The following is a 19,306-nucleotide window of genomic DNA, read 5'->3' on the forward strand; positions in this document are numbered from 1 at the left end:
AGCACCAATAACAAAGTCTTTATCTTTTCTATGTATTCTTCTATCACAGATGATCTCATAGTTATATGTGTCTTATAATTTTTGTAGGCTATATATAGTTTTGAGAACTTAACAATATAAAACATTAAGAATAAGATATAAAAACTAGAGACACAAAAATTAGTATTTTTATATTTTATTTAATAATAAATTAAAATAAATTATAAAAATTTAATTTATTTTCATTTTGTTTCATTCAAAAAATTTAAAAAAATATATAATTATAAAAAATTAACAAGAATAATAAAAAAATAAAAAAATAAATTAACTTGTTAGTATTTTTATGTTTTTTCTATCAGGATAAACACATAATATACTAATTTCAGTATTTCTAGACATAATATTATTGTTTATATTTTAATTGTCAAACACGATTTTATATCTTAGTGTCCCGTGTTTCTAAATAAACGCAGATTTATTGTCCAAGATTTTCATCTCTTTGCTCCTTTCAACATTCAGCTTAATTTTTTAATCTTTTTTTTTTTCACTTCATCAACCCAACACAAAATATCTACATTCCATTCTCAATTTCTATCAAAATAGAAAAAAAAAGAAATAGAAAAGTTTCAACAAATAAGAAGAATCACAAACTATATTTCAATGAGTTTCATTTAAATGACATACATACCTATTAAAAAGGACAAGGAAAAAACTAATGTCTAGATTTGGACTGAATATTCAATTTTAGCATCATCATTTTCTAACGGTCAAAGCAGAGTTTATCAAATGATTTTTTCTATTTTTTAGTGCAGCTCTCATAGTTGTTCTCGCATATAGAAGTGTCATTTTTTATTAATAAAAATTCTTTTTTCTCACCAACTACTTAATTTGGGGCTTAGAATTTTTTTCAGGTTAAAATGTAATCAATTTTATATATATCACTCTAATCTTTTAGGTAAATACTTAATATGCTATTTAGACATTTTTATTAATATCTATAATGAAGAGTTAATATTAAGATTATTTTGTCAAATAGCTAGTATATATTTTTTAAGATTTATTTTATCAACAATAAATATTGGAGTCTATTTTAATAAAAACAAAATTTTTTAAATATAAAAATAACTATTTACTCCTCTAGAAAATATCTAATCTTGTCCCATGTATGTTATGAGAATAGATATTGCATCAATAAATTAAATTAGTTCTTCTAATTTATTTAAAATATTAGCACATACATCACTCACAAAGTGATCCATCACTTATTAGTGAGGGAAATGATTAATACACAACACAAAGTAATCAAATAAAGCTTGTTATATCAATTTCTTCATCATATGATGATTTCATCATCAAATAATTGTAATGTATTGTTTTGGATAAATTAAAAAAAAAATTAAGCACTATCCAATGTATCATCTTTACATTACTATTATCCATGACAAACTAACAAGGTTTCATCATATACATACATCACCATATAACTTTTGTTTCTACTCTTATCCTCTTGTGTAAACTTTTGTAGAATCTAAAGATCTTAACCCCACAATGAAGTAAAGAGAATTAAGACAATAAAAAGGATGAAATAAAGAGTTTGAGTTTATCTATAAAGGAACACTTTGCATACAATCATAATCATCAATTTGTGTCCCACTTTAAAGGCTGAAATGATCATATACAAAACAAATTAAAGGGAAAAGTTGATGGTTAATGTTTTCTATTCTCATCATTCACATATTACATCGGTTCCCACTTTTCTTTATTAAATGTATTACATGTTTCAGATGTTTGCTATAGAAAGAATTTAAGTATTAATTAATAGTTATTAATTTATATTTTTAAATATTTAATTTAATTTTATATATTTTAATTTTATTTATTTAATTAATAAATTTAGAATTTTTTATTTTAATTTAATAAAAAATTATAAATATTTCTAAAATTATTATATCTATCGTACAGAAAAATTAAATTGAGTGAGTTTTTTTATTCAAATTTTAAATTATGTATGGAAAAATTAAATTGAGGAGTTTATTTTTTATTATTATATCAAAAAATTAAATAAAAAAATAAAATATTTTTTATATTTAATTTTAACCTATTTTTCTATTTTAATTTTTTTAGTTTCAATCATTGCCTTTTTGTTTATTCTTTATTCCGTATTATATATTATAATTTTCTTGATAATATGTAATCGGAATCTCTGAATTAATAATCAATTTTCGCACATACTGATTTATCTTGGAAGGCCGATCTAACTCAAAGCCATTTTTAGGGTTTAAGTTTATTTTTCTTTGTAGCAAAGTACTAAAGTTAGAAATAATTATTTAAAAAAAAATTGAAAAGGGAGATATATATAAGTTAAGTACAAAAACCTAAGTTTAAATAAAATATGAAGAAACCTACCCACTAAATTGTTAGATTAATCATCGTTAGTTTTTATGATTCTAAAAATTGATTAAATAATAATTTAATTAAAGTTTGTTTGGATGAATTTAAAAAAAAAAGTAATGTGATGTTTAGATATTTAATATAATTTTTTTAAAATTTTCAATTATGTTTAAGTATAATAATATAAAATTATTTTTATTTATTAGATTAAAATATATTTTTTTTAAAGTAAAAAATATTATTTAAAAAGATGAAAATTATAACTTTTAAAAACAAAATTCTAATATTTTTATTTTGCTTAAAATTATCAAACACACTTAATTTCCCTAAAAAAAATATTTGCTTACACCTTGATAGTATCCAAATTCCAAACACACATTTAATTTACTTTAAATACTACTGAATTCAGATGTCCATCGAATTTGTTAAACCATTCATCAAAAGTCCAAACCTTTAACCTTCTATGAAGCAAAAGCTAGGCACCACTATTAATTATTAAGATTTAAAATCTCAAGCTAGCATGTGAAGGCCACGTGATCCGTGGTACTATATAAGTATATAATGATGGAATCTCTTATGTACTCATATAATGATTGTATTTTTCAGATGAACATTTAGTAATGTGTCAAATTTCTAGTGCCATATTTGTCCATAGAAACCGACCTTAATAACCTACTGAGGTATTGTACTAGTACTACTACAACCACCTTCTGAAACTCTGATCTTAGTTTATTATTGAATTTCTGATCTAATAAGTTCACAAGAATATTTGAAATGAAGCAAACCCCACCAGATCTTTAATTTGTAATTTGTAGCGCCGCCTAATTACTTGAAGTTGGTGAGTTTCTTAACTCAGTTTTATTAGAACCACCACATTCCAATGAATAATAGTATAAGAAATTATTTTTAATTAATCAATATTGTTACCTAGATTATTTTTTTTATTTGTATTTTTTTATATAGTAGAAGTACATAAGGAGTACATAATATATAAGGGGTTATAACTCAAATATTTTTTTTTGTTTCTAATCATGTACGATACACATGAAATTTTTATTGCTTACTTACTTGCATGAGGATTCTAAATCTATACATATGTCCTGTGTACTAAGTGACGCATAAACATCCCAAACTGGAATCACAAATTTAGACCAGCTCGAGATGTAAAATTAGCATACAGCTGCAGATTATACAACAAAATGAGCAATCAATGACTGATTCCTTTATGGTTCACAAAATCAGCAACCCCTAAGGTCACGCCACCTGAGATAAACCAATCCAGCACGATAATGAGTATACGCCCCAACCACGACGAATATATGAAACAACTGGTGACTGTGTCCAGCAATGTCAAATTTCCCAGGCATCCACCGTTCCGGAATCCTGGTGACATAGATCAGTGCTCCAACGCCATAGAAAGCACCCATCAGAAGCTCATAACCTGTTGTATGGAATACCTCAGGCTCGCCCCAGAACAAATACAGCTTGTGCAGTATAGGTCCTGCACCAGACAAACCCATGCCAAAGAAGAGGGATGCCCGGATGGTGCGGAATTCTGGACTTTGAAAGACTGGAAGGAGAGAAACTAAGATAGTGGCGATTCCCAATATGGTAATGAATCCCAAGTAAAGGTTGCAGAAGAATGGATAACACATAAAAGAGTAATATACTGGGGGATAGAATGAGGTAGATATCAGGGCTGCAATGCCAGCATAGTCGAGCCTGAGCATAATGTAAGATATGCGCTCGGAGTGGCAAGAGAGTAGATGGCAGACACTGCTAGCTAGCAAGCAAAACATTGCCCCTCCTAAAAATGCGAAAAAAGGCCACCTTGTAATTGGTCTAATCATCAGTGGTGCTATAATGTTTGCCAGGTCCTCCTTTACACTATGCAGAACACAAGAATCGGTATGATTGGCACTGAAAAATCTTTCCGGCAAACAATTATACAGAAGTTCTTTTACATGCCAACTTGAGATTGACGGAAGCATATCCATTGAGGGCAACGTAGTCCTTAACTCGTCCCTGATCTTGTGAAAATCAGGCATGGAAGGGAGGCAAGTGAGAAGCTCTGCTTGTAATTTGTGCAGGTCGGGAAAATGCTGCAGTGTATTAAGATCTACAACCTTTGGAACTTTCATGGCAGTGTATATGGTCAATGCCAGAAATATGAAAAATCCAATCAGATGCGTCCAAACATTGAGAGTTTCATTGTGGATGGTGAAGATGCTGAGAAGGACCTGCTTCATAGGCCATTCGGGGCGGTAATGGCGGAGGATGTACTCGTTGTCCCTCAAGTAACTAGGTAGAGCGTGGTACTCCACCAGCTGGGACTTCATCTTCTTCCATAGCCTCCTCCTTTTCCCTGCCCGTGAACAACCACCGCTAACCGACTCAACCGCTTCGTCTTCACCACCCATACCCGTGATCCCCTTGCCCTCACAATTAAAACAATTATGAGATTATTAAGAAGGGGAAGGCGAGGACGAATGAGAAGAATTGAGAAGAAAGGGGGCCGGGGATATTTTGACGTTAACAAGAAGATTCTTGGATGAGATGCGGAGATGCCAACTACCCAATTTCCCTTTTGCCTTGGCTTCGCGGGTATTTCAATTGTGGTTTGTTTGTATTGTTGTGGTGCAATCAGCAGTCCCTATGGACGCACGATTTTGGAGGCCACGCTTCTAGCCTCTGCCATCGACATCAGAATAAGTTGATGGCCAGAAGGGACTAAGAGATGGAAAAGAATAAGTTGTTCTCATTTTGAAAAGAATGAAAAATCCCTTAAAAAATATTTGAGTTATAACCCCTTATATACTATGTACTCCTTATGTACTCCTACTATATAAAAAAATACAAATAAAAAAAATAATCTAGGTAACACCCTCCCGCAAGCTAGAATTGTATAAATCTAACAATCCTAGCTTGGAAACATTAGTAGAGAAGGAACCCGGTGGTAGAGCTTTGGTAAGAAAATCAGCAAGTTGGTCTTGGGACCGAACTGGCATAAGATGAATGAGACCAGACAGATGTTTTTCACGAACAATGTGGCAGTCTACTTCAATGTGTTTGGTTCTTTCATGGAAGATGGGATTGTTGGCAATATGAATAGCTGACTGGTTGTCACAGAATAGGGTGATAGATTTTTGAAGCGGCAGACCAAGAAAATCCATTAAGAAAGACAACCAGCTAGCTTCACAAGTGGCAGCTGCAAGAGATCTGTATTCAGCTTCTGCAGAAGACTTGGCAACAGTGGTTTGTTTCTTACTCTTCCAACTGACAAGAGAGCTTCCAAGCATGAAGCAATAACCAGAAACAGAGCGACGAGTATCCGCACAGGTAGCCCAGTCAGCATCGGCAAATCCGGTGAGATGCATATCAGAAGTAGAGGAGAAGAATAAACCAGTTGCAGGTCTACCTTTTAAGTATCGGAGCACACGGAAAGCAGCCTGCAGGTGAGAGGTGGTTGCACAGTCCAAAAACTGACTCAAACGCCCCACAGCATAGGAGATATCAGGTCTAGTGTTTGTGAGGTAAAGGAGTCGGCCAATGAGTTGTCTGTAAGTAGTGTTGTCTGGTAAAATGGTACCCGACTCCTTCGAGAGTTTCTGACTATAATCAAATGGAGTGGAGAGAGGCTTGCAATCCAGATAACCAAAATCCTTGAGAAGGTCCATGGCATACTTCCGTTGATAAATGTGAATTCCCGAGTTGGAGCGTGCGACTTCCATTCCCAAGAAGTACTTGAGATCACCAAGGTCTTTTATTTTAAACTTGTCATCTAAAATCTGCTTGATGGAATTGATTTCACCAATGTTATCACCGGTTAAAACCAAATCATCCACATATACTAGGATGGCAGTGAAGCCTTCAGAAGATTTCTTGATGAAGAGAGAATGATCATCAAAAAACTGCTTATAACCAGCATCAACAAGAGTCTGAGTGAGCTTAATATTCCATTGCCTGCTAGCTTGCTTAAGTCCATATAGAGACTTTTGTAATTTGCAGACCAAACCTGGTTGTGACACATCCAAACCGAGTGGTATCTGCATGTAAACTTCCTTGTCCAAATCTCCATGAAGGAAAGCAGTGTTGACGTCCAGCTGTTTCAAATGCCATTTCTTTGCCGCTGCCAATGCCAATATTACTCGTAGAGTAGTCATTTTGACAACTGGACTAAATGTATCACCATAATCCACTCCTTGCACTTGAGTGAATCCTTTTGCAACTAGCCTGGCTTTGTGCCTTTCTATGGTGCCATCGGGATTGAATTTTACCCGAAAAATCCATTTGCAACCCACAGCCTTCTTGCCTTTTGGGAGTTCAGTGAGACACCAAGTTCTATTCTTATCCAGAGCTGCTAATTCAGCTTGTATTGCCTTTCTCCAGCATTCATGTGCAGCCGCTTCCTCATAGGTGCTAGGTTCTGAATTTGAGGTGATAGCTAGAGAAAGAGACTTATATTCTGGGTTTAGTTTATCATATGATAAATATTGTGAGATAGGATATAAAGTGTTAGAGTTGGCAAAATTGCTAGGATGCGTTGTGTGGGTTATCATACAATGGTAGTCCTTCAAATAAGCAGGCGATCTCTTGACCCTTTCAGATTTTCTAGTGATGCAGTCATGCGGGATGATGTAATTTTGTGATGCAGGTACAGTGTTGGTGTGTGGGGTGCTAGTGGGTGCAATGGTATGTGAGGAAATAGGTGAATGCATTGAGCTTGAGAGATCTACAGTTGAATCTGTGAGTGTGGTATGTGTAGGTGATGGCAAATGATGTGTGGATGGTGTATCATATTGAAAAATGTCAATGCATTGTGGAAGAAGAGTGGGTGTCATAATTTCAGTGCTTGTGGAATGTGAAAATGGAAAATGAGTTTCATAGAAAGTTACATTTCTAGATATGAAAATTTCTTTTGACTTCAAATCAATAAGTCGAAAACCCTTTGTTCCAAATTTGAAACCGAGAAATGCTGCTTTTCTAGCTCTTGGGTCCAATTTTGTTCTTGAATTTGTTAACGTGGAGGCATATGCAAGAGAACCAAATACTCTTAAATCTGAAAGATTGGGTAATGTGCCATACAAAACCTTATAAGGACTGACATTATCCAATTTAATACTGGGCAGCCTATTAATTAGGTGAATAGCGTGAGCAACTGCGTATTGCCAAAAACAAAGTGGAATTCCTGATTGAAATAACAGTGCTCGAGCAACACCTAAAATGTGCTGGTGTTTTCTCTCTACAATTCCATTTTGCTCTGGTGTTTCTACACAAGAAGTTTGGTGTAGAATGCCAATTGATGCAAAATAGGACTTTAGAGTGAATTATGGTCCCTTGTCAGTTCTTATACACTTAATTTGTTTTTCAAATTGTACTTTGACAAAATTTACAAAGTTAATAACCAATTGTGATGCCTCAGATTTTGTTTTCATAAAAAAAGTCCAAGTAAATCTACTCTTGCCATCCACCACAGTCAAAAAATATCTATGTCCTTCATTGGAAGGGACAGAAATGGGACCCAGATATCCATATGAACTAAATCAAAACAATTCTTTATTTCAGTTGTGCTAAGATCAAAAGATAGCTTCTTTTGTTTTGCAAAATGACATGAGTCACAAGGAAATGTTGAAGCAGTGCAATCTATAAAAGGATAATCTTTTTTCATTAAAATTAGTCTATGCATAGGTATATGTCCTAATCTAAGATGCCAAATCTTGTTATGCTCAGTTTGTGAAGATGCTATGTTATGAGTAGTGGTAGAAGCTGCTGCCAATGAAGCTTGCTTTATTGAAGGGGATTGAAGGTGAAAGTATTCTATTTCTCTACTCATTGTATATAGCCCATCTCCGCACTTAGCAATGCCAATCATCTTCGATGTGGATTGATCCTGTATCTCACAACACTTATCATTGATTAACATTTGACAATGTAAATTTGAGGTTAATTTTGACACAGAAATCAATTTGAAATCAAAGGAGGGAATGTACAAAACATTTTTGAGAAAAAATTTTTTAGAAAATATGATTGTGCCAACAATGGTGCTCACAGTTTTGGTTCCATTTGGCAATATCACATTTATTGGAGCAATATTTTGAAAACTTGCAAAATCTTTTAAGTCAAAAGTCACATGATCTGTCGCACCAGAGTCAATGACCCATAGTGCAGATTTTGGAGTTATAATACTCATAATTCTTGTATTAAATTGTAATACAATGATTTTATCTGGAGTGGAGGTCTGAATAGAATTAACCTGATTTGCATTATGAGGTTGTTGCTGCACACTTTTGCCTTTGATCAGCTCCAACAAGGCAAATTTTTGTTCTGGAGTGAATTCAGAGCTTGACATTCCAATGTTCTCTTGGAGGCAATTGAGCTGGGGGTGTTTATCATTGAGTACATTAGCAATTGTGGTGGGATGTTGCTGCCGCTGCTGGAAATGGGAGGGGTACCCATGTTTCTTATAGCACACATCTTCTGTGTGGCCAAGTTTGTTGCAATAAGAGCATACTATCTTAGCTCCACGCCCTCTACCACCTTGACTTGATCTCCCTCGCCCTCTTCCTCTGCCTCTATTAGATGATGAATTGAGCACTTGTGATGTAGTTGTATTTTGAGTGGAATTGAACAAAATTTTATTGTTGTCCATGTTGGTCAACTGTCTCTCTTGCTGTGTTAGCATAGAAAATACTGTGTTTAGGTCTGGTAGGGGTGACATGAGCATGATTTGTGATCTGACGGTAGAGTATTGTTCGTTCAATCCTCTCAAAAGTCTGACTACTTGATCTTCATCTCTGTATTCTCTTATTTTTGATAGTCCGCAAGAGCATGACTCTGCACATCCGACACAGTTTGGAATGGATCTGAAATTGTTGAGCTCCTCCCATATCTGTTTGAGCCTTGTGTAATAATCAGTGATGGTCAGATCACCTTGCTTGATGGCAAAAAGTTCCTCTTGGAGTTCTGCAATTCTGAACCTGTCCCCTTGGTAGTACCTGTGCTTAAGTTCCTCCCACAAATCAATAGCAACATTGTTCCACATAACACTATCACGAATTCCAGGACTTAATGAAAGATTGATCCAAGAAACAATCAAATTGTTGCATCTTTCCCATGCCTCATATTCAACATTATTATTCTCAGGTTTTCTTATGGTACCATCAATAAATTTCAATTTGTTCTTTGAGCTCTAATCATAGCATGACTCCAACTATCATAATTGTTAGGTGTTAACACGATTGAAATAATCGGTGTACCTGAATTTTCTCCCGGATGGATAAAATAAGGGCTTGATTGATCTTGAATTGGACTTGTGTTGTTCTTCGAAATCTGAGACTGAAGAGTAGTGAGTTGATGGAGGAGATTGGCTAGTGCGTTTACATCCATCTGTACTGCGTTGCTCTGATTGTCAGCCATTGTTGAGAAATCAATGAATCACAGAATAATGGGGATCCAGATCTTCTTCCTTCTAACTCGTTGATCGGAACAGCTATGTTCAAACAAGAAAGAATCTTGTGAAATAGCCTCTCATCAAACTCTATTGGGTGAGTCTAAAGGAAGAGGTAAGAAAAGGGAAAAGAAAATCTCGAAAGAAAAATTAGGAAAAGAAAAAAAAATGGCAAAATTGGTAACTAAATTTACAGCTTGATTGCTTTCCACGCTCACCGCACCATGAAAAAAATTTCATGCCCTAAGCTATTCAAGCTGTGATGTTGATGGCCAGAAGGGACTAAGAAATGGAAAAAAATAAGTTGTTCTCAAATATTAATTTATTTTTTATTGTAAAATTATGTTTTTAACTTTTATTTTCTGAAAGATTAAAGATTTAGGATTAAAGTTTTGTATTTAAGTTTTAAGATTTAAAATTTCAAATTTACGGTAAAAGAATAATTTGAGGAAAGTTAACTAATATTAATTGATTAACACTTGAATCCAAAGACCAAAATACTGAAATAGAACTCTTTTTATTAAATAAAGTGCCAAATGTTTCTAAATTAAATCATGTATTAAAAATTATTCATTTTTTTTTTAAATTGTATACAATTTTTAAATGTAGGAAAAAAAACAATTTAAAATATTTCTAAATCAAGTATTATATATTCTGATCTTTATGAATACGAATATCCAAATGTACAAATGTCTTGAAAGGATTTGCTTTCACACCAAGCTGAAATGAATGGGCTTTAAACAAATGGCAAGCACATTAATTTCTATCCACAACCCCGAAATAAAAACAAAATGACAATACCAAAAAAAAAAAAAAATGAAGTTTCAAGATTATCTAGAAGAATGAAAGTTTTGAGAAATATTTTATAGAATTCGCTACAAAACTTGAGACATACACAGTACACTGGATATTGGAATTCTCTAACTTATCCTTTTTTTTTGGTCATTTTTTTTCTCCTAATTTTGACAGAGTGTTCCTTTTGTTTTTGGTGCAAGAAGGGCCAGCAGCCCAACTTGTTATACTTTCAATATTATGATGAACTTGTGATAGAGGTGAGCCCAAATACTAAAACTTCACATTGGGCCTATAAGTGAGGACCGGCCCATTAACAGAAATGAGGGTTGCCATTTGAAGCAGACACATATATAGCACTTCGCGATAGAGAGAGAGGGAGAGAGAGAACTGAGAAGGGAGAAAATGGTGTCGCTGAAGCTGCAGAAGCGATTGGCGGCGAGCGTTCTCAAGTGTGGAAGAGGAAAAGTGTGGCTTGATCCCAATGAAGTCAACGAAATCTCCATGGCCAATTCTCGTATGCTCTCTCTCTCTTCCAGTTTATTGTTATCAACATTTTCAGCTCCGTTTAGCCAGATTAGGATCGAAGAAATGTCGATGCTATCAAAATGAAAAACAAAAGCCTGTGTTCCTTTAGCTAAGCTCTGAGGAAACAGAAAATAAAATAAAGAAAAGAAGAAGAAGAAAATAATTAGTTTCCTGTGAGAGAAACAGTTAGCGAGCTCCTTTATCTTAAAAAAATAGTTTGTTCAAGTTTCATTAAAATTTTCACTTTATTTTAACACCGCAAGATTTTTTTTTTCTTTTCAAAGTTTTGATTTGTGTTTTCAGTTGGATCTGATATCTGAATGTGGTGTGTTTTTTTCTGTACCTAGTAGTAATACGGTTTGGTGTTTGTCCATTTAGGCATTTAGCATTACTTAGTGACATTTCCTCCCAAAAAAACTAAACCCTAAACCCTTCAAGGTATTGTCGACGGAGGTTGCTAATCCAAGACTTTTAGTGAACATTATTACTGGTTAATGGTCATAGATAGCACTTTCTAGCTTCAAAATTATACTTTTAAGGGTAATATAAAGTACATCAATCAAATTTGAGACACTTATTTTGATATACTCTATTGGACAACAAAACATTGTCCGTTACTTAGCTTGGTGGGTGCTTTGTTCGTAGGCCAAAACATTCGAAAGTTGGTTAAGGATGGATTTATCATCAGGAAGCCAACCAAGATTCACTCACGCTCCCGGGCTCGCAGGATGAAGGAAGCCAAGCGGAAGGGTCGCCACTCCGGATACGGTAATTTTTGTTATACTTAAATGCAAAAGAGATATGCCATCTGTGCTTATCTTTGCTTTGTACACTGAGCCAACATTACAAATCCTCACCATTTGATGAGGTGTGACTTGTGAGATCTAATTCCATATTTCAACCCGAGTCCGAACCTTCATTCGGTCTTGGGGGTTATATGTTAGGTGCGTTTATGAGGCAAAGATGAGTACACAGCATTTCTCAATGTGAAAATAATTGATCTTATAATTCAATATTGGGATGGATTAAATTCTAGTAGTTTGTAGCTGATGCATATTCACAAAATATGGCCATGGTACTATTGGTCGTTCGCCACTTGAAGCATAATAACTGAGAAGTTAGTTTGTTTTGTGTTCGATTCTACTTGTTTGGAACTAATTGTAGGTTGAATTATTTATGGTAGAATTTATTTAGTTAAACTGTTTTATGTTTGATCATAGTTGTTAAAGTAACTGTCAGAAAATAAAAAAAATGTTTTCAGTTTGCCCAAAATCTATTATAGAACAAGAATTTGATCTTGAGAGTTAGAAACCAAACAGTATTGGAATTTACTAAATCAATTTTACTTCCTCCCAAAATCAATTCTAAGCCTCCCAGGGGATTTTCAAAGATGTTATTCAACACAATATCACTCTTTAGATAAGCCACTAAGTGATATTGAACCTTAATTTTTCACTCCTTTTGTAAGTCATGCTTTACAGAGCTGCTTATCGATTGAAAAGAAGTTTGTAATACTTCTGCTAGATAGGTTTGCAGATAAGTTATAGCCACTAAATACATGTGGAGCTTTGTTAGCTGGGCATAAAATGAATTTGCATTTTGGTCCTGGTCATCATTTGCGAATTACAATGCTTACTTCAATACTATCAGGTAAGCGTAAGGGTACAAGGGAGGCAAGGCTCCCCACCAAAGTACTTTGGATGAGGAGGATGCGTGTTCTAAGGCGATTGCTTCGTAAGTACAGGGAATCAAAGAAGATCGACAAGCACATGTACCATGATATGTACATGAAGGTGAAGGGTAATGTTTTCAAGAACAAGAGAGTTTTGATGGAGAGCATCCACAAATCCAAGGCTGAGAAGGCTAGAGAAAAGACTTTGTCTGATCAGTTCGAGGCCAAGCGCGCAAAGAACAAGGCTAGCAGGGAAAGGAAATCTGCTCGAAGGGAGGAACGTCTGGCCCAAGTGAGTTCCATTCACGGGTTTATAATCTCGTAATCCTTGCACATGGGAATACTTAGAGATGTATAATTTGTACTCATTCTTCTTGTACATCAAGTCGACACACTTCACTCCTCCAACTGGTAACATGTGAGACCTGTTAAGTTCTACACCCCATCCAATGGAGGAGAGATGCGTGTTACCCTGGTGTACAACCTAATATACAAAACATTTCTCTAACACTTAACTGTTTTGTGTGTTCTCCTAAGTTATATCTAAAATTATCACACTTGTGTTATGTGTTTGAAATGTTTAGGGTCCTAGAGAGAAGGTGACAGCAGCACCTAGTGCTCCACCTGCTACAGCACCCCAGCCTGCCCAGTGAGTATTACAGTTTATGTTTATGTCATAGTTGCAATTTGTGTATGGTGTTTTTCTTGTTTAATGGTCAATTGTATATCTTTTATGCAGAGCACCAAAGAAATCCAAGAAGTAACAATCATCGTTTCCAGTAAACTAGAAGGAGGATGGTGAATCTGTAATGGTTCTAAACATAATCATTCAGTCTACTATACTAGTTTTGATGTGAGTTCATTTTTGGCAGTTTTGGTTTTGTAAGTTCTATAACATTTGTTTCGTATTTTGAATTATTAGTTTGTTTTTTATTATTTATGTTTCTCCTTCTGATATTAAGATTCACCTGCGTGCTACCAATCTCGCCCCATAACATAAAATTAACCCAAAAATAATTTGCAGAGTTTATGTGATCAACAAATTTCAGCCTTAAATTAGGGGAACATAAGGAAACATGCAAGAATTGGTCATATTAACTATTTTGCATTCTCTAACCATTGTATATATTATTGAGTTAAAACTAAACAAAGATTATATTTAACTTATTTTATCAAAATAATAATATTAATACACGCGTGCTCATAAAGAAATGATCAAATTGTCATTCAACTGGTTTCAATAAACAAAAGCGTACACAACACGTAAATATAAATATAAATACAATATAGAAAAATACCACACTTGTTATACTTGCCCTTTTGCTTAACATAATAAGAAACAAGATCATAAAAAGCAAATTGCATTAGTCATCATCCAGAAAACATTAACAGAGGGTTAGTTGCAATTTCCTCCTCAAAACCCGAAGAGCCAGAAGAATTATTTGAAGTAGCTTCTCCTGAGTTAATCTCAGAATCTCCGTGGATAATATCATTTGGATAATATGAAGGCTTTGGAGGCATTTCAATATTTGCAGCTTCTCCTTCTAACATTTCCACTACTTTATTCATTGAAGGACGATCACTTGGCTTCAATTGTATACACCACAGCGCAGTTGTAAACATCTTTTTTGCTAATTCGCTTGTTTCTTCATGCATCAAAATTTCCACCTTTATCTCATCACTTTTCTGAGCCAATTGATCATATATCCAAAATGGAAAGTAAAATTGGCTTGAATGCTCTGCGTTTGGATTCGAGTTTCTTCTTTGACTTGCCATTTCCATCAAAAGCATTCCAAAGCTATAGACATCAGCCTTGTAAGATATTGCACCAATATTTTTATAGAACAATTCTGGGGCCATGTAACCAAGGGTTCCTCTTGCTGTTTTCAAAGAAACAATACTGTTATCCAGAGGATTAAGCTTTGCAAGACCAAAGTCTGAGACCTTAGGAATGAAGTTCTCGTCAAGAAGAATGTTGTGAGGCTTGATATCAAAATGCAAAATTTGCATGTCACAACCTTCATGCAGATAAGCTATACCACGAGCCACTCCAAGAGATATTTCAAAAAGTTCCTGGTAAGTCAATGATACACTATCCACTTTGGAGAAGATAAATTTATCTAGAGAACCATTCGACATAAATTCGTATACAAGAGCGCGTTTTGAACCCTCTACACAAAATCCAACCAATCTTACTACATTGGCATGATGTATTCTACCAATTGTAGCAACTTCACTGATGAAATCTTGACCATTACCCTTGGCTTTACCCAACATTTTTATGGCTACAAAGGGTCCACTTCGTAACTTTCCCTTGTATACTGAGCCAAATCCTCCTTCTCCCAATTTTTCCTTAAAATCTCTTGTCATCTGCTTTATCTCTTTATATGAATATCTTATTGGAATGAGTTTGTTCCCTTGCAAAAATTCCTCAATATTTTCATAAATTGATGCATGTCTTCTTTGGCTTATGTAGATCAACATTATGAAGAAAAACACGAGACCTGATATGAATTTGACGACCATGTATGGCACCATAACCCGTCCCGTGAAAACTCCTAGCTTAATAATAGCTAATACATCTGCTTTATAGAAGGTATCACCACCATCTTTTCCTACTACTTTTCGAAGTCCTGTGTAATATAAAAGTATCAATCAATTTAAATATGTTTGTTGTTAACGAGAGTATAAAAGTTGAACATGGGATACAAAGAATGTAATTTGATATTCAATAATGGTAAAATAGTTTACATAAATATTTAATTGACATAAGAAAAACCACCAATTTATCTCTTAAAAATATTGAAAAAATAGCAAATTATTTAGTCTCTAAAAGATATTGTATATGTTTTGTGGCACCCTAATAATGTCTTCTTAGTGACATAGGACTCGATAGATATGGAAATCACACCATGCAACTGAAAATATTTGCTGAGGAATAAGAATCTACCTTTCAAAATTCCATACGCGTAATCTGCAAAGAATTAGTGGAATAAATCATAAGACATGGAGAAACGTTTCAAAAGGATGCAAGTCGTAGAAAAGCACTCAAACTAGACACAAAGCAAAAGGTGCGATGACATTATTGGGAGCTTGCGATTATATATTCCTTACTTTGCATTATCTTAATATTGTTGAAAGATGAGAAATTGGGTAGCCATCCTAATGCCAAAATGCTTTATCAATAATGTACAAAATTAACTACTAAATTAATTGTATTACTGTATATTATACATGTTATATTATACATTTTTAATAAAATAATTTATCACCAAAATAATTATACTTTTTATAATAAAATAATCAAATCTTTATAGTTGATTGGTAGCTGATTTTTTGTGTCATTGTGATATATTGATGGTAATGTATGCAAAGAATTGATTCATTCAACTAACAGGCCAAATAATAATAATAATAATAATAATAATAATAATAATAATAATAATAATAATAATAATAATAATACAACAGGTGATCTCTAGGGAAAAATAAAATAAGTGCAATGGTATAAGATAAAAATAGAAAAGTAAACTCAGTTAAAAACAATGAGTTGAACAATATTCCTTGAACTAAATTATATTTATAAATAGTTCCACATATAAATTTGATTCATGAAAAAAAAAAAAATTTCCTTCGCACACTAAACTCGCCTTAATAAGGGATAAAAGTTCATACCTTCTGCGATTATTTGGAGCTTCGACACCTTTCCTAAATGACAGTAGAAACAAATTAGCTATAGAGTATTGAAGATAGCAAAAATAATACTACAAATTATTTCGTGCCGCTGTATGTGGTTTACCACCGTATTATTAGTAATATATTTAAATGAAATTCATATGAAACTAATTTTATGGGAAAAAATTATATTGCACTAAATTTTAAATTTTAGCATAGTTCTTAATTTCGAATTCTTGAATTTTAAATTTTAATTTTAAAATATTGATATAAAATATAATATATAATAAAAAGTTAAAATTTATTTAATTAATTAATAAAAAATAATGTAATAATTTTTATTTAATAAAGAGTATTTACAAATAAGCTTATAGATCTATACATTTTATATGTATATATATAAGTTGTGTTTATCTGTGGAATAAAAATAAAGTAGGGCTAGAGGCTCAGTATTTTTAATAATCTATCAATATTAACAAAAAAAAAAAAGAAAATTTTCTAATATTAATCTATAATATTAAAAAATGTTAATTTTTAGACTGCATTTATTTATAAGGATAAGATACTGAGACATAAATATAAAAACACAAAATTATATTTGATAAATAAAATATAAATAAAAATATTATATTCTAAGACACTGACACTGAATTAATATACATTTTATATTTTTTTATAAGAATGACACAGAGATAATAAACAGAGACACAACTTATTTTTTTTTTATTTTTTTTACTATTACTATCAAATTTTTATAATTATATTTTTATTACTTTATTTTTATTCTAAAATATGTGACTAAAAAATAAAACTAAATTAGATTTTTTATTATTTGTTCTATATTATATTCAGGTCGTCACTAAATAAAATATAAAAATATTAATTTTTATGTTTTTATCATTTTTGTGTTATGTTCAATATTTTATTTGTCTTATTTTCAAAACCAAACACTCTCTTGGTATTTGTAATAAAGATATACAATAAAAAAAAAATGTGTGTTTTGAGTTTTGACTGTGAAAGAGTATATGTTTTAGTGATAAAAAAGTTTTATATATATATATATATATATATATATATATATATATATATTTCTACATGTTATTTTATTTTTGTTATGATATATATGTTCATAAAATCATTAAATAGTATTATTGGTTTTGGTTTTCTTACCACATTCGGCCATCAGAATTGGAGTGTAACAGTTTTCGCCGCCGTAACATGAGATACCACTTCGAGCGGTTTCGTCAATTATGCAAGACCTCCTCGGTCCACACTCACAAACACCAGGTAGCCACGAAACCTCAAATCCATAACTGAGCATCCTATGAATCTCAGTGTATGAATAGTTTTGGCCGCATCTCAAGAATGATTGATCATATGGCCATCTCGGTGGAGCAGGAAAGGATGATGTGGCAGCAACCAGCTTCACACTGCAATCATCTTTTAATTCATGCACCCACATGTATCCAAAAACAGCATAAAAATTGCGGCCTTGTTTAACGCAAGGTGCAGTGTCCACGTATCGTGGATCGTCCCTCACCGGATTGCTGCACTCCAAGAAAACCACGTTACAGAATACTGTTAAGGATCTGGACATGCCATTATCTAAAGCACTCTCTCGCTTTTGATTGTCTTCATATGGTTCCCTTGCATCTTCATTCGTCAAATAGGAATTGGATATGGAATAGTTAGGAAGGGTGGAACAATCATCCTCTAAGATCCCGGGATCTACGAGTCGGATTGTGTAGTTATTGTAATTTATTGATTGAACATGGTAGTTTTTCCCCGGGAACAAAGCTAGCACCGCGATGTTATTCTCGCAAGCCAGCTCATACCTCCGATCGCCACAATATTCTGGGTCATCCTTCAGCCGGAAAGGATGCGTTATGTTGGTAACTTTGCCGCACGCAGATGGAGCACATCTTCTGTTATGACCCACGGCGGCGGATGCAACTATGGTAATTAGGAGCAAGTAGTTTAAGAGTGAGCAGGAGAAGCCTTCCCCTCTTTTCATGATCATGATTGATTGATGATTGATGATGAAAACTGAAAACTCTTGTTATGTTATAAGCTAAATCAAAACATCCCGTCCATACTCTGTTGAGGGCAAAACTGTCTTTCCATTTGTCAATGCTATTGACTTGCATTGGTAGACTTTTGTGATCACTCAGCAAGTCACCATGCTAAAAAGGGTAATAAATAATTAAATATTAAATAATAAGCTGCTTAATAGCAAATTGGGAAAAGACAAACTCTTAAATGAATTTGTGGTGTACATACACCAAATTAATTTTTAGTTTGTCACGGATATACCATAAAAAAATTGTACGAAGAACTCATTTTAGTTAACTAATATTTGTTAATTTTAAATTTTAAATTTTAAATAAATAAAATAATTTTTAAAGAATTAACTGATATGAGTTAAAAAATTGATTATCCAACATTATTAAAAAATATATCAAGCATTTTTTAATAATAAATTTTAAATAAAAATATTATTTTCATATAAAAATTTAATTATTATGTATTTATGTATAAATTAATGTTTTGAAAATCAGATCGGATCGACTATAGGACTAATCTGACTAAGAACGGAAAGTACTTTTTGTTTGGTCCAACATACAAAACCGTTATTTTAAAAACCGTTTTGAAACTGTTGTCTGACTGCCAAATTGAATTAAAATCCGACCGATTTTCAACTCTCACTTCATAGGGATGATAGCAGTAATCTATCCGTAAGTACTTAATTTTTTTCAATTCGGTCAAATAGAGTTGTCAACTCAATCCGTTGGTATAGGATTGAACACATAGCGAATTGATCT

The 19,306-nt window shown here is 33.0% G+C and overlaps 3 protein-coding genes across 4 annotated transcripts; 1 reads left to right on the plus strand and 2 right to left on the minus strand.

Moving 5' to 3' along the window:
• Window positions 1–3,374: 3,374 nt before the first annotated feature.
• Window positions 3,375–5,048, minus strand: LOC112756182 (heptahelical transmembrane protein 4-like). Its single transcript, XM_025804649.3, has one exon. The coding sequence runs from the start codon at window positions 4,788–4,790 to the stop codon at window positions 3,609–3,611; it is 1,182 nt and encodes a 393-aa protein (XP_025660434.1). The 5' UTR covers window positions 4,791–5,048; the 3' UTR covers window positions 3,375–3,608.
• A 5,885-nt stretch (window positions 5,049–10,933) lies between these two features.
• On the plus strand, window positions 10,934–13,770 carry LOC112756186 (large ribosomal subunit protein eL19y-like). The gene is made up of 5 exons (XM_025804652.3): window positions 10,934–11,126; window positions 11,783–11,905; window positions 12,788–13,101; window positions 13,394–13,458; window positions 13,549–13,770. The coding sequence occupies exons 1-5, from the start codon at window positions 11,015–11,017 to the stop codon at window positions 13,571–13,573; spliced, it is 639 nt and encodes a 212-aa protein (XP_025660437.1). The 5' UTR covers window positions 10,934–11,014; the 3' UTR covers window positions 13,574–13,770.
• A 243-nt stretch (window positions 13,771–14,013) lies between these two features.
• Window positions 14,014–18,539, minus strand: LOC112756183 (LEAF RUST 10 DISEASE-RESISTANCE LOCUS RECEPTOR-LIKE PROTEIN KINASE-like 2.1). 2 transcript variants are annotated; one of them, XM_025804650.3, is made up of 4 exons: window positions 17,655–18,539; window positions 16,485–16,517; window positions 15,760–15,783; window positions 14,014–15,442 (listed from the first exon to the last, which is right to left on the minus strand). In XM_025804650.3, exons 1-4 carry the CDS (start codon window positions 18,502–18,504, stop codon window positions 14,181–14,183), a joined length of 2,169 nt encoding a protein of 722 aa, XP_025660435.1. In that variant the 5' UTR covers window positions 18,505–18,539; the 3' UTR covers window positions 14,014–14,180. The 2 variants fall into 2 exon arrangements, with proteins under 2 accessions (XP_025660435.1, XP_072054539.1); XM_072198438.1 differs by lacking the exon at window positions 15,760–15,783.
• Between the last annotated feature and the right edge of the window lie 767 nt (window positions 18,540–19,306).

This window comes from Arachis hypogaea, chromosome 6 (assembly GCF_003086295.3).
Source record: "Arachis hypogaea cultivar Tifrunner chromosome 6, arahy.Tifrunner.gnm2.J5K5, whole genome shotgun sequence".
Lineage (NCBI taxonomy): Eukaryota > Viridiplantae > Streptophyta > Magnoliopsida > Fabales > Fabaceae > Arachis > Arachis hypogaea.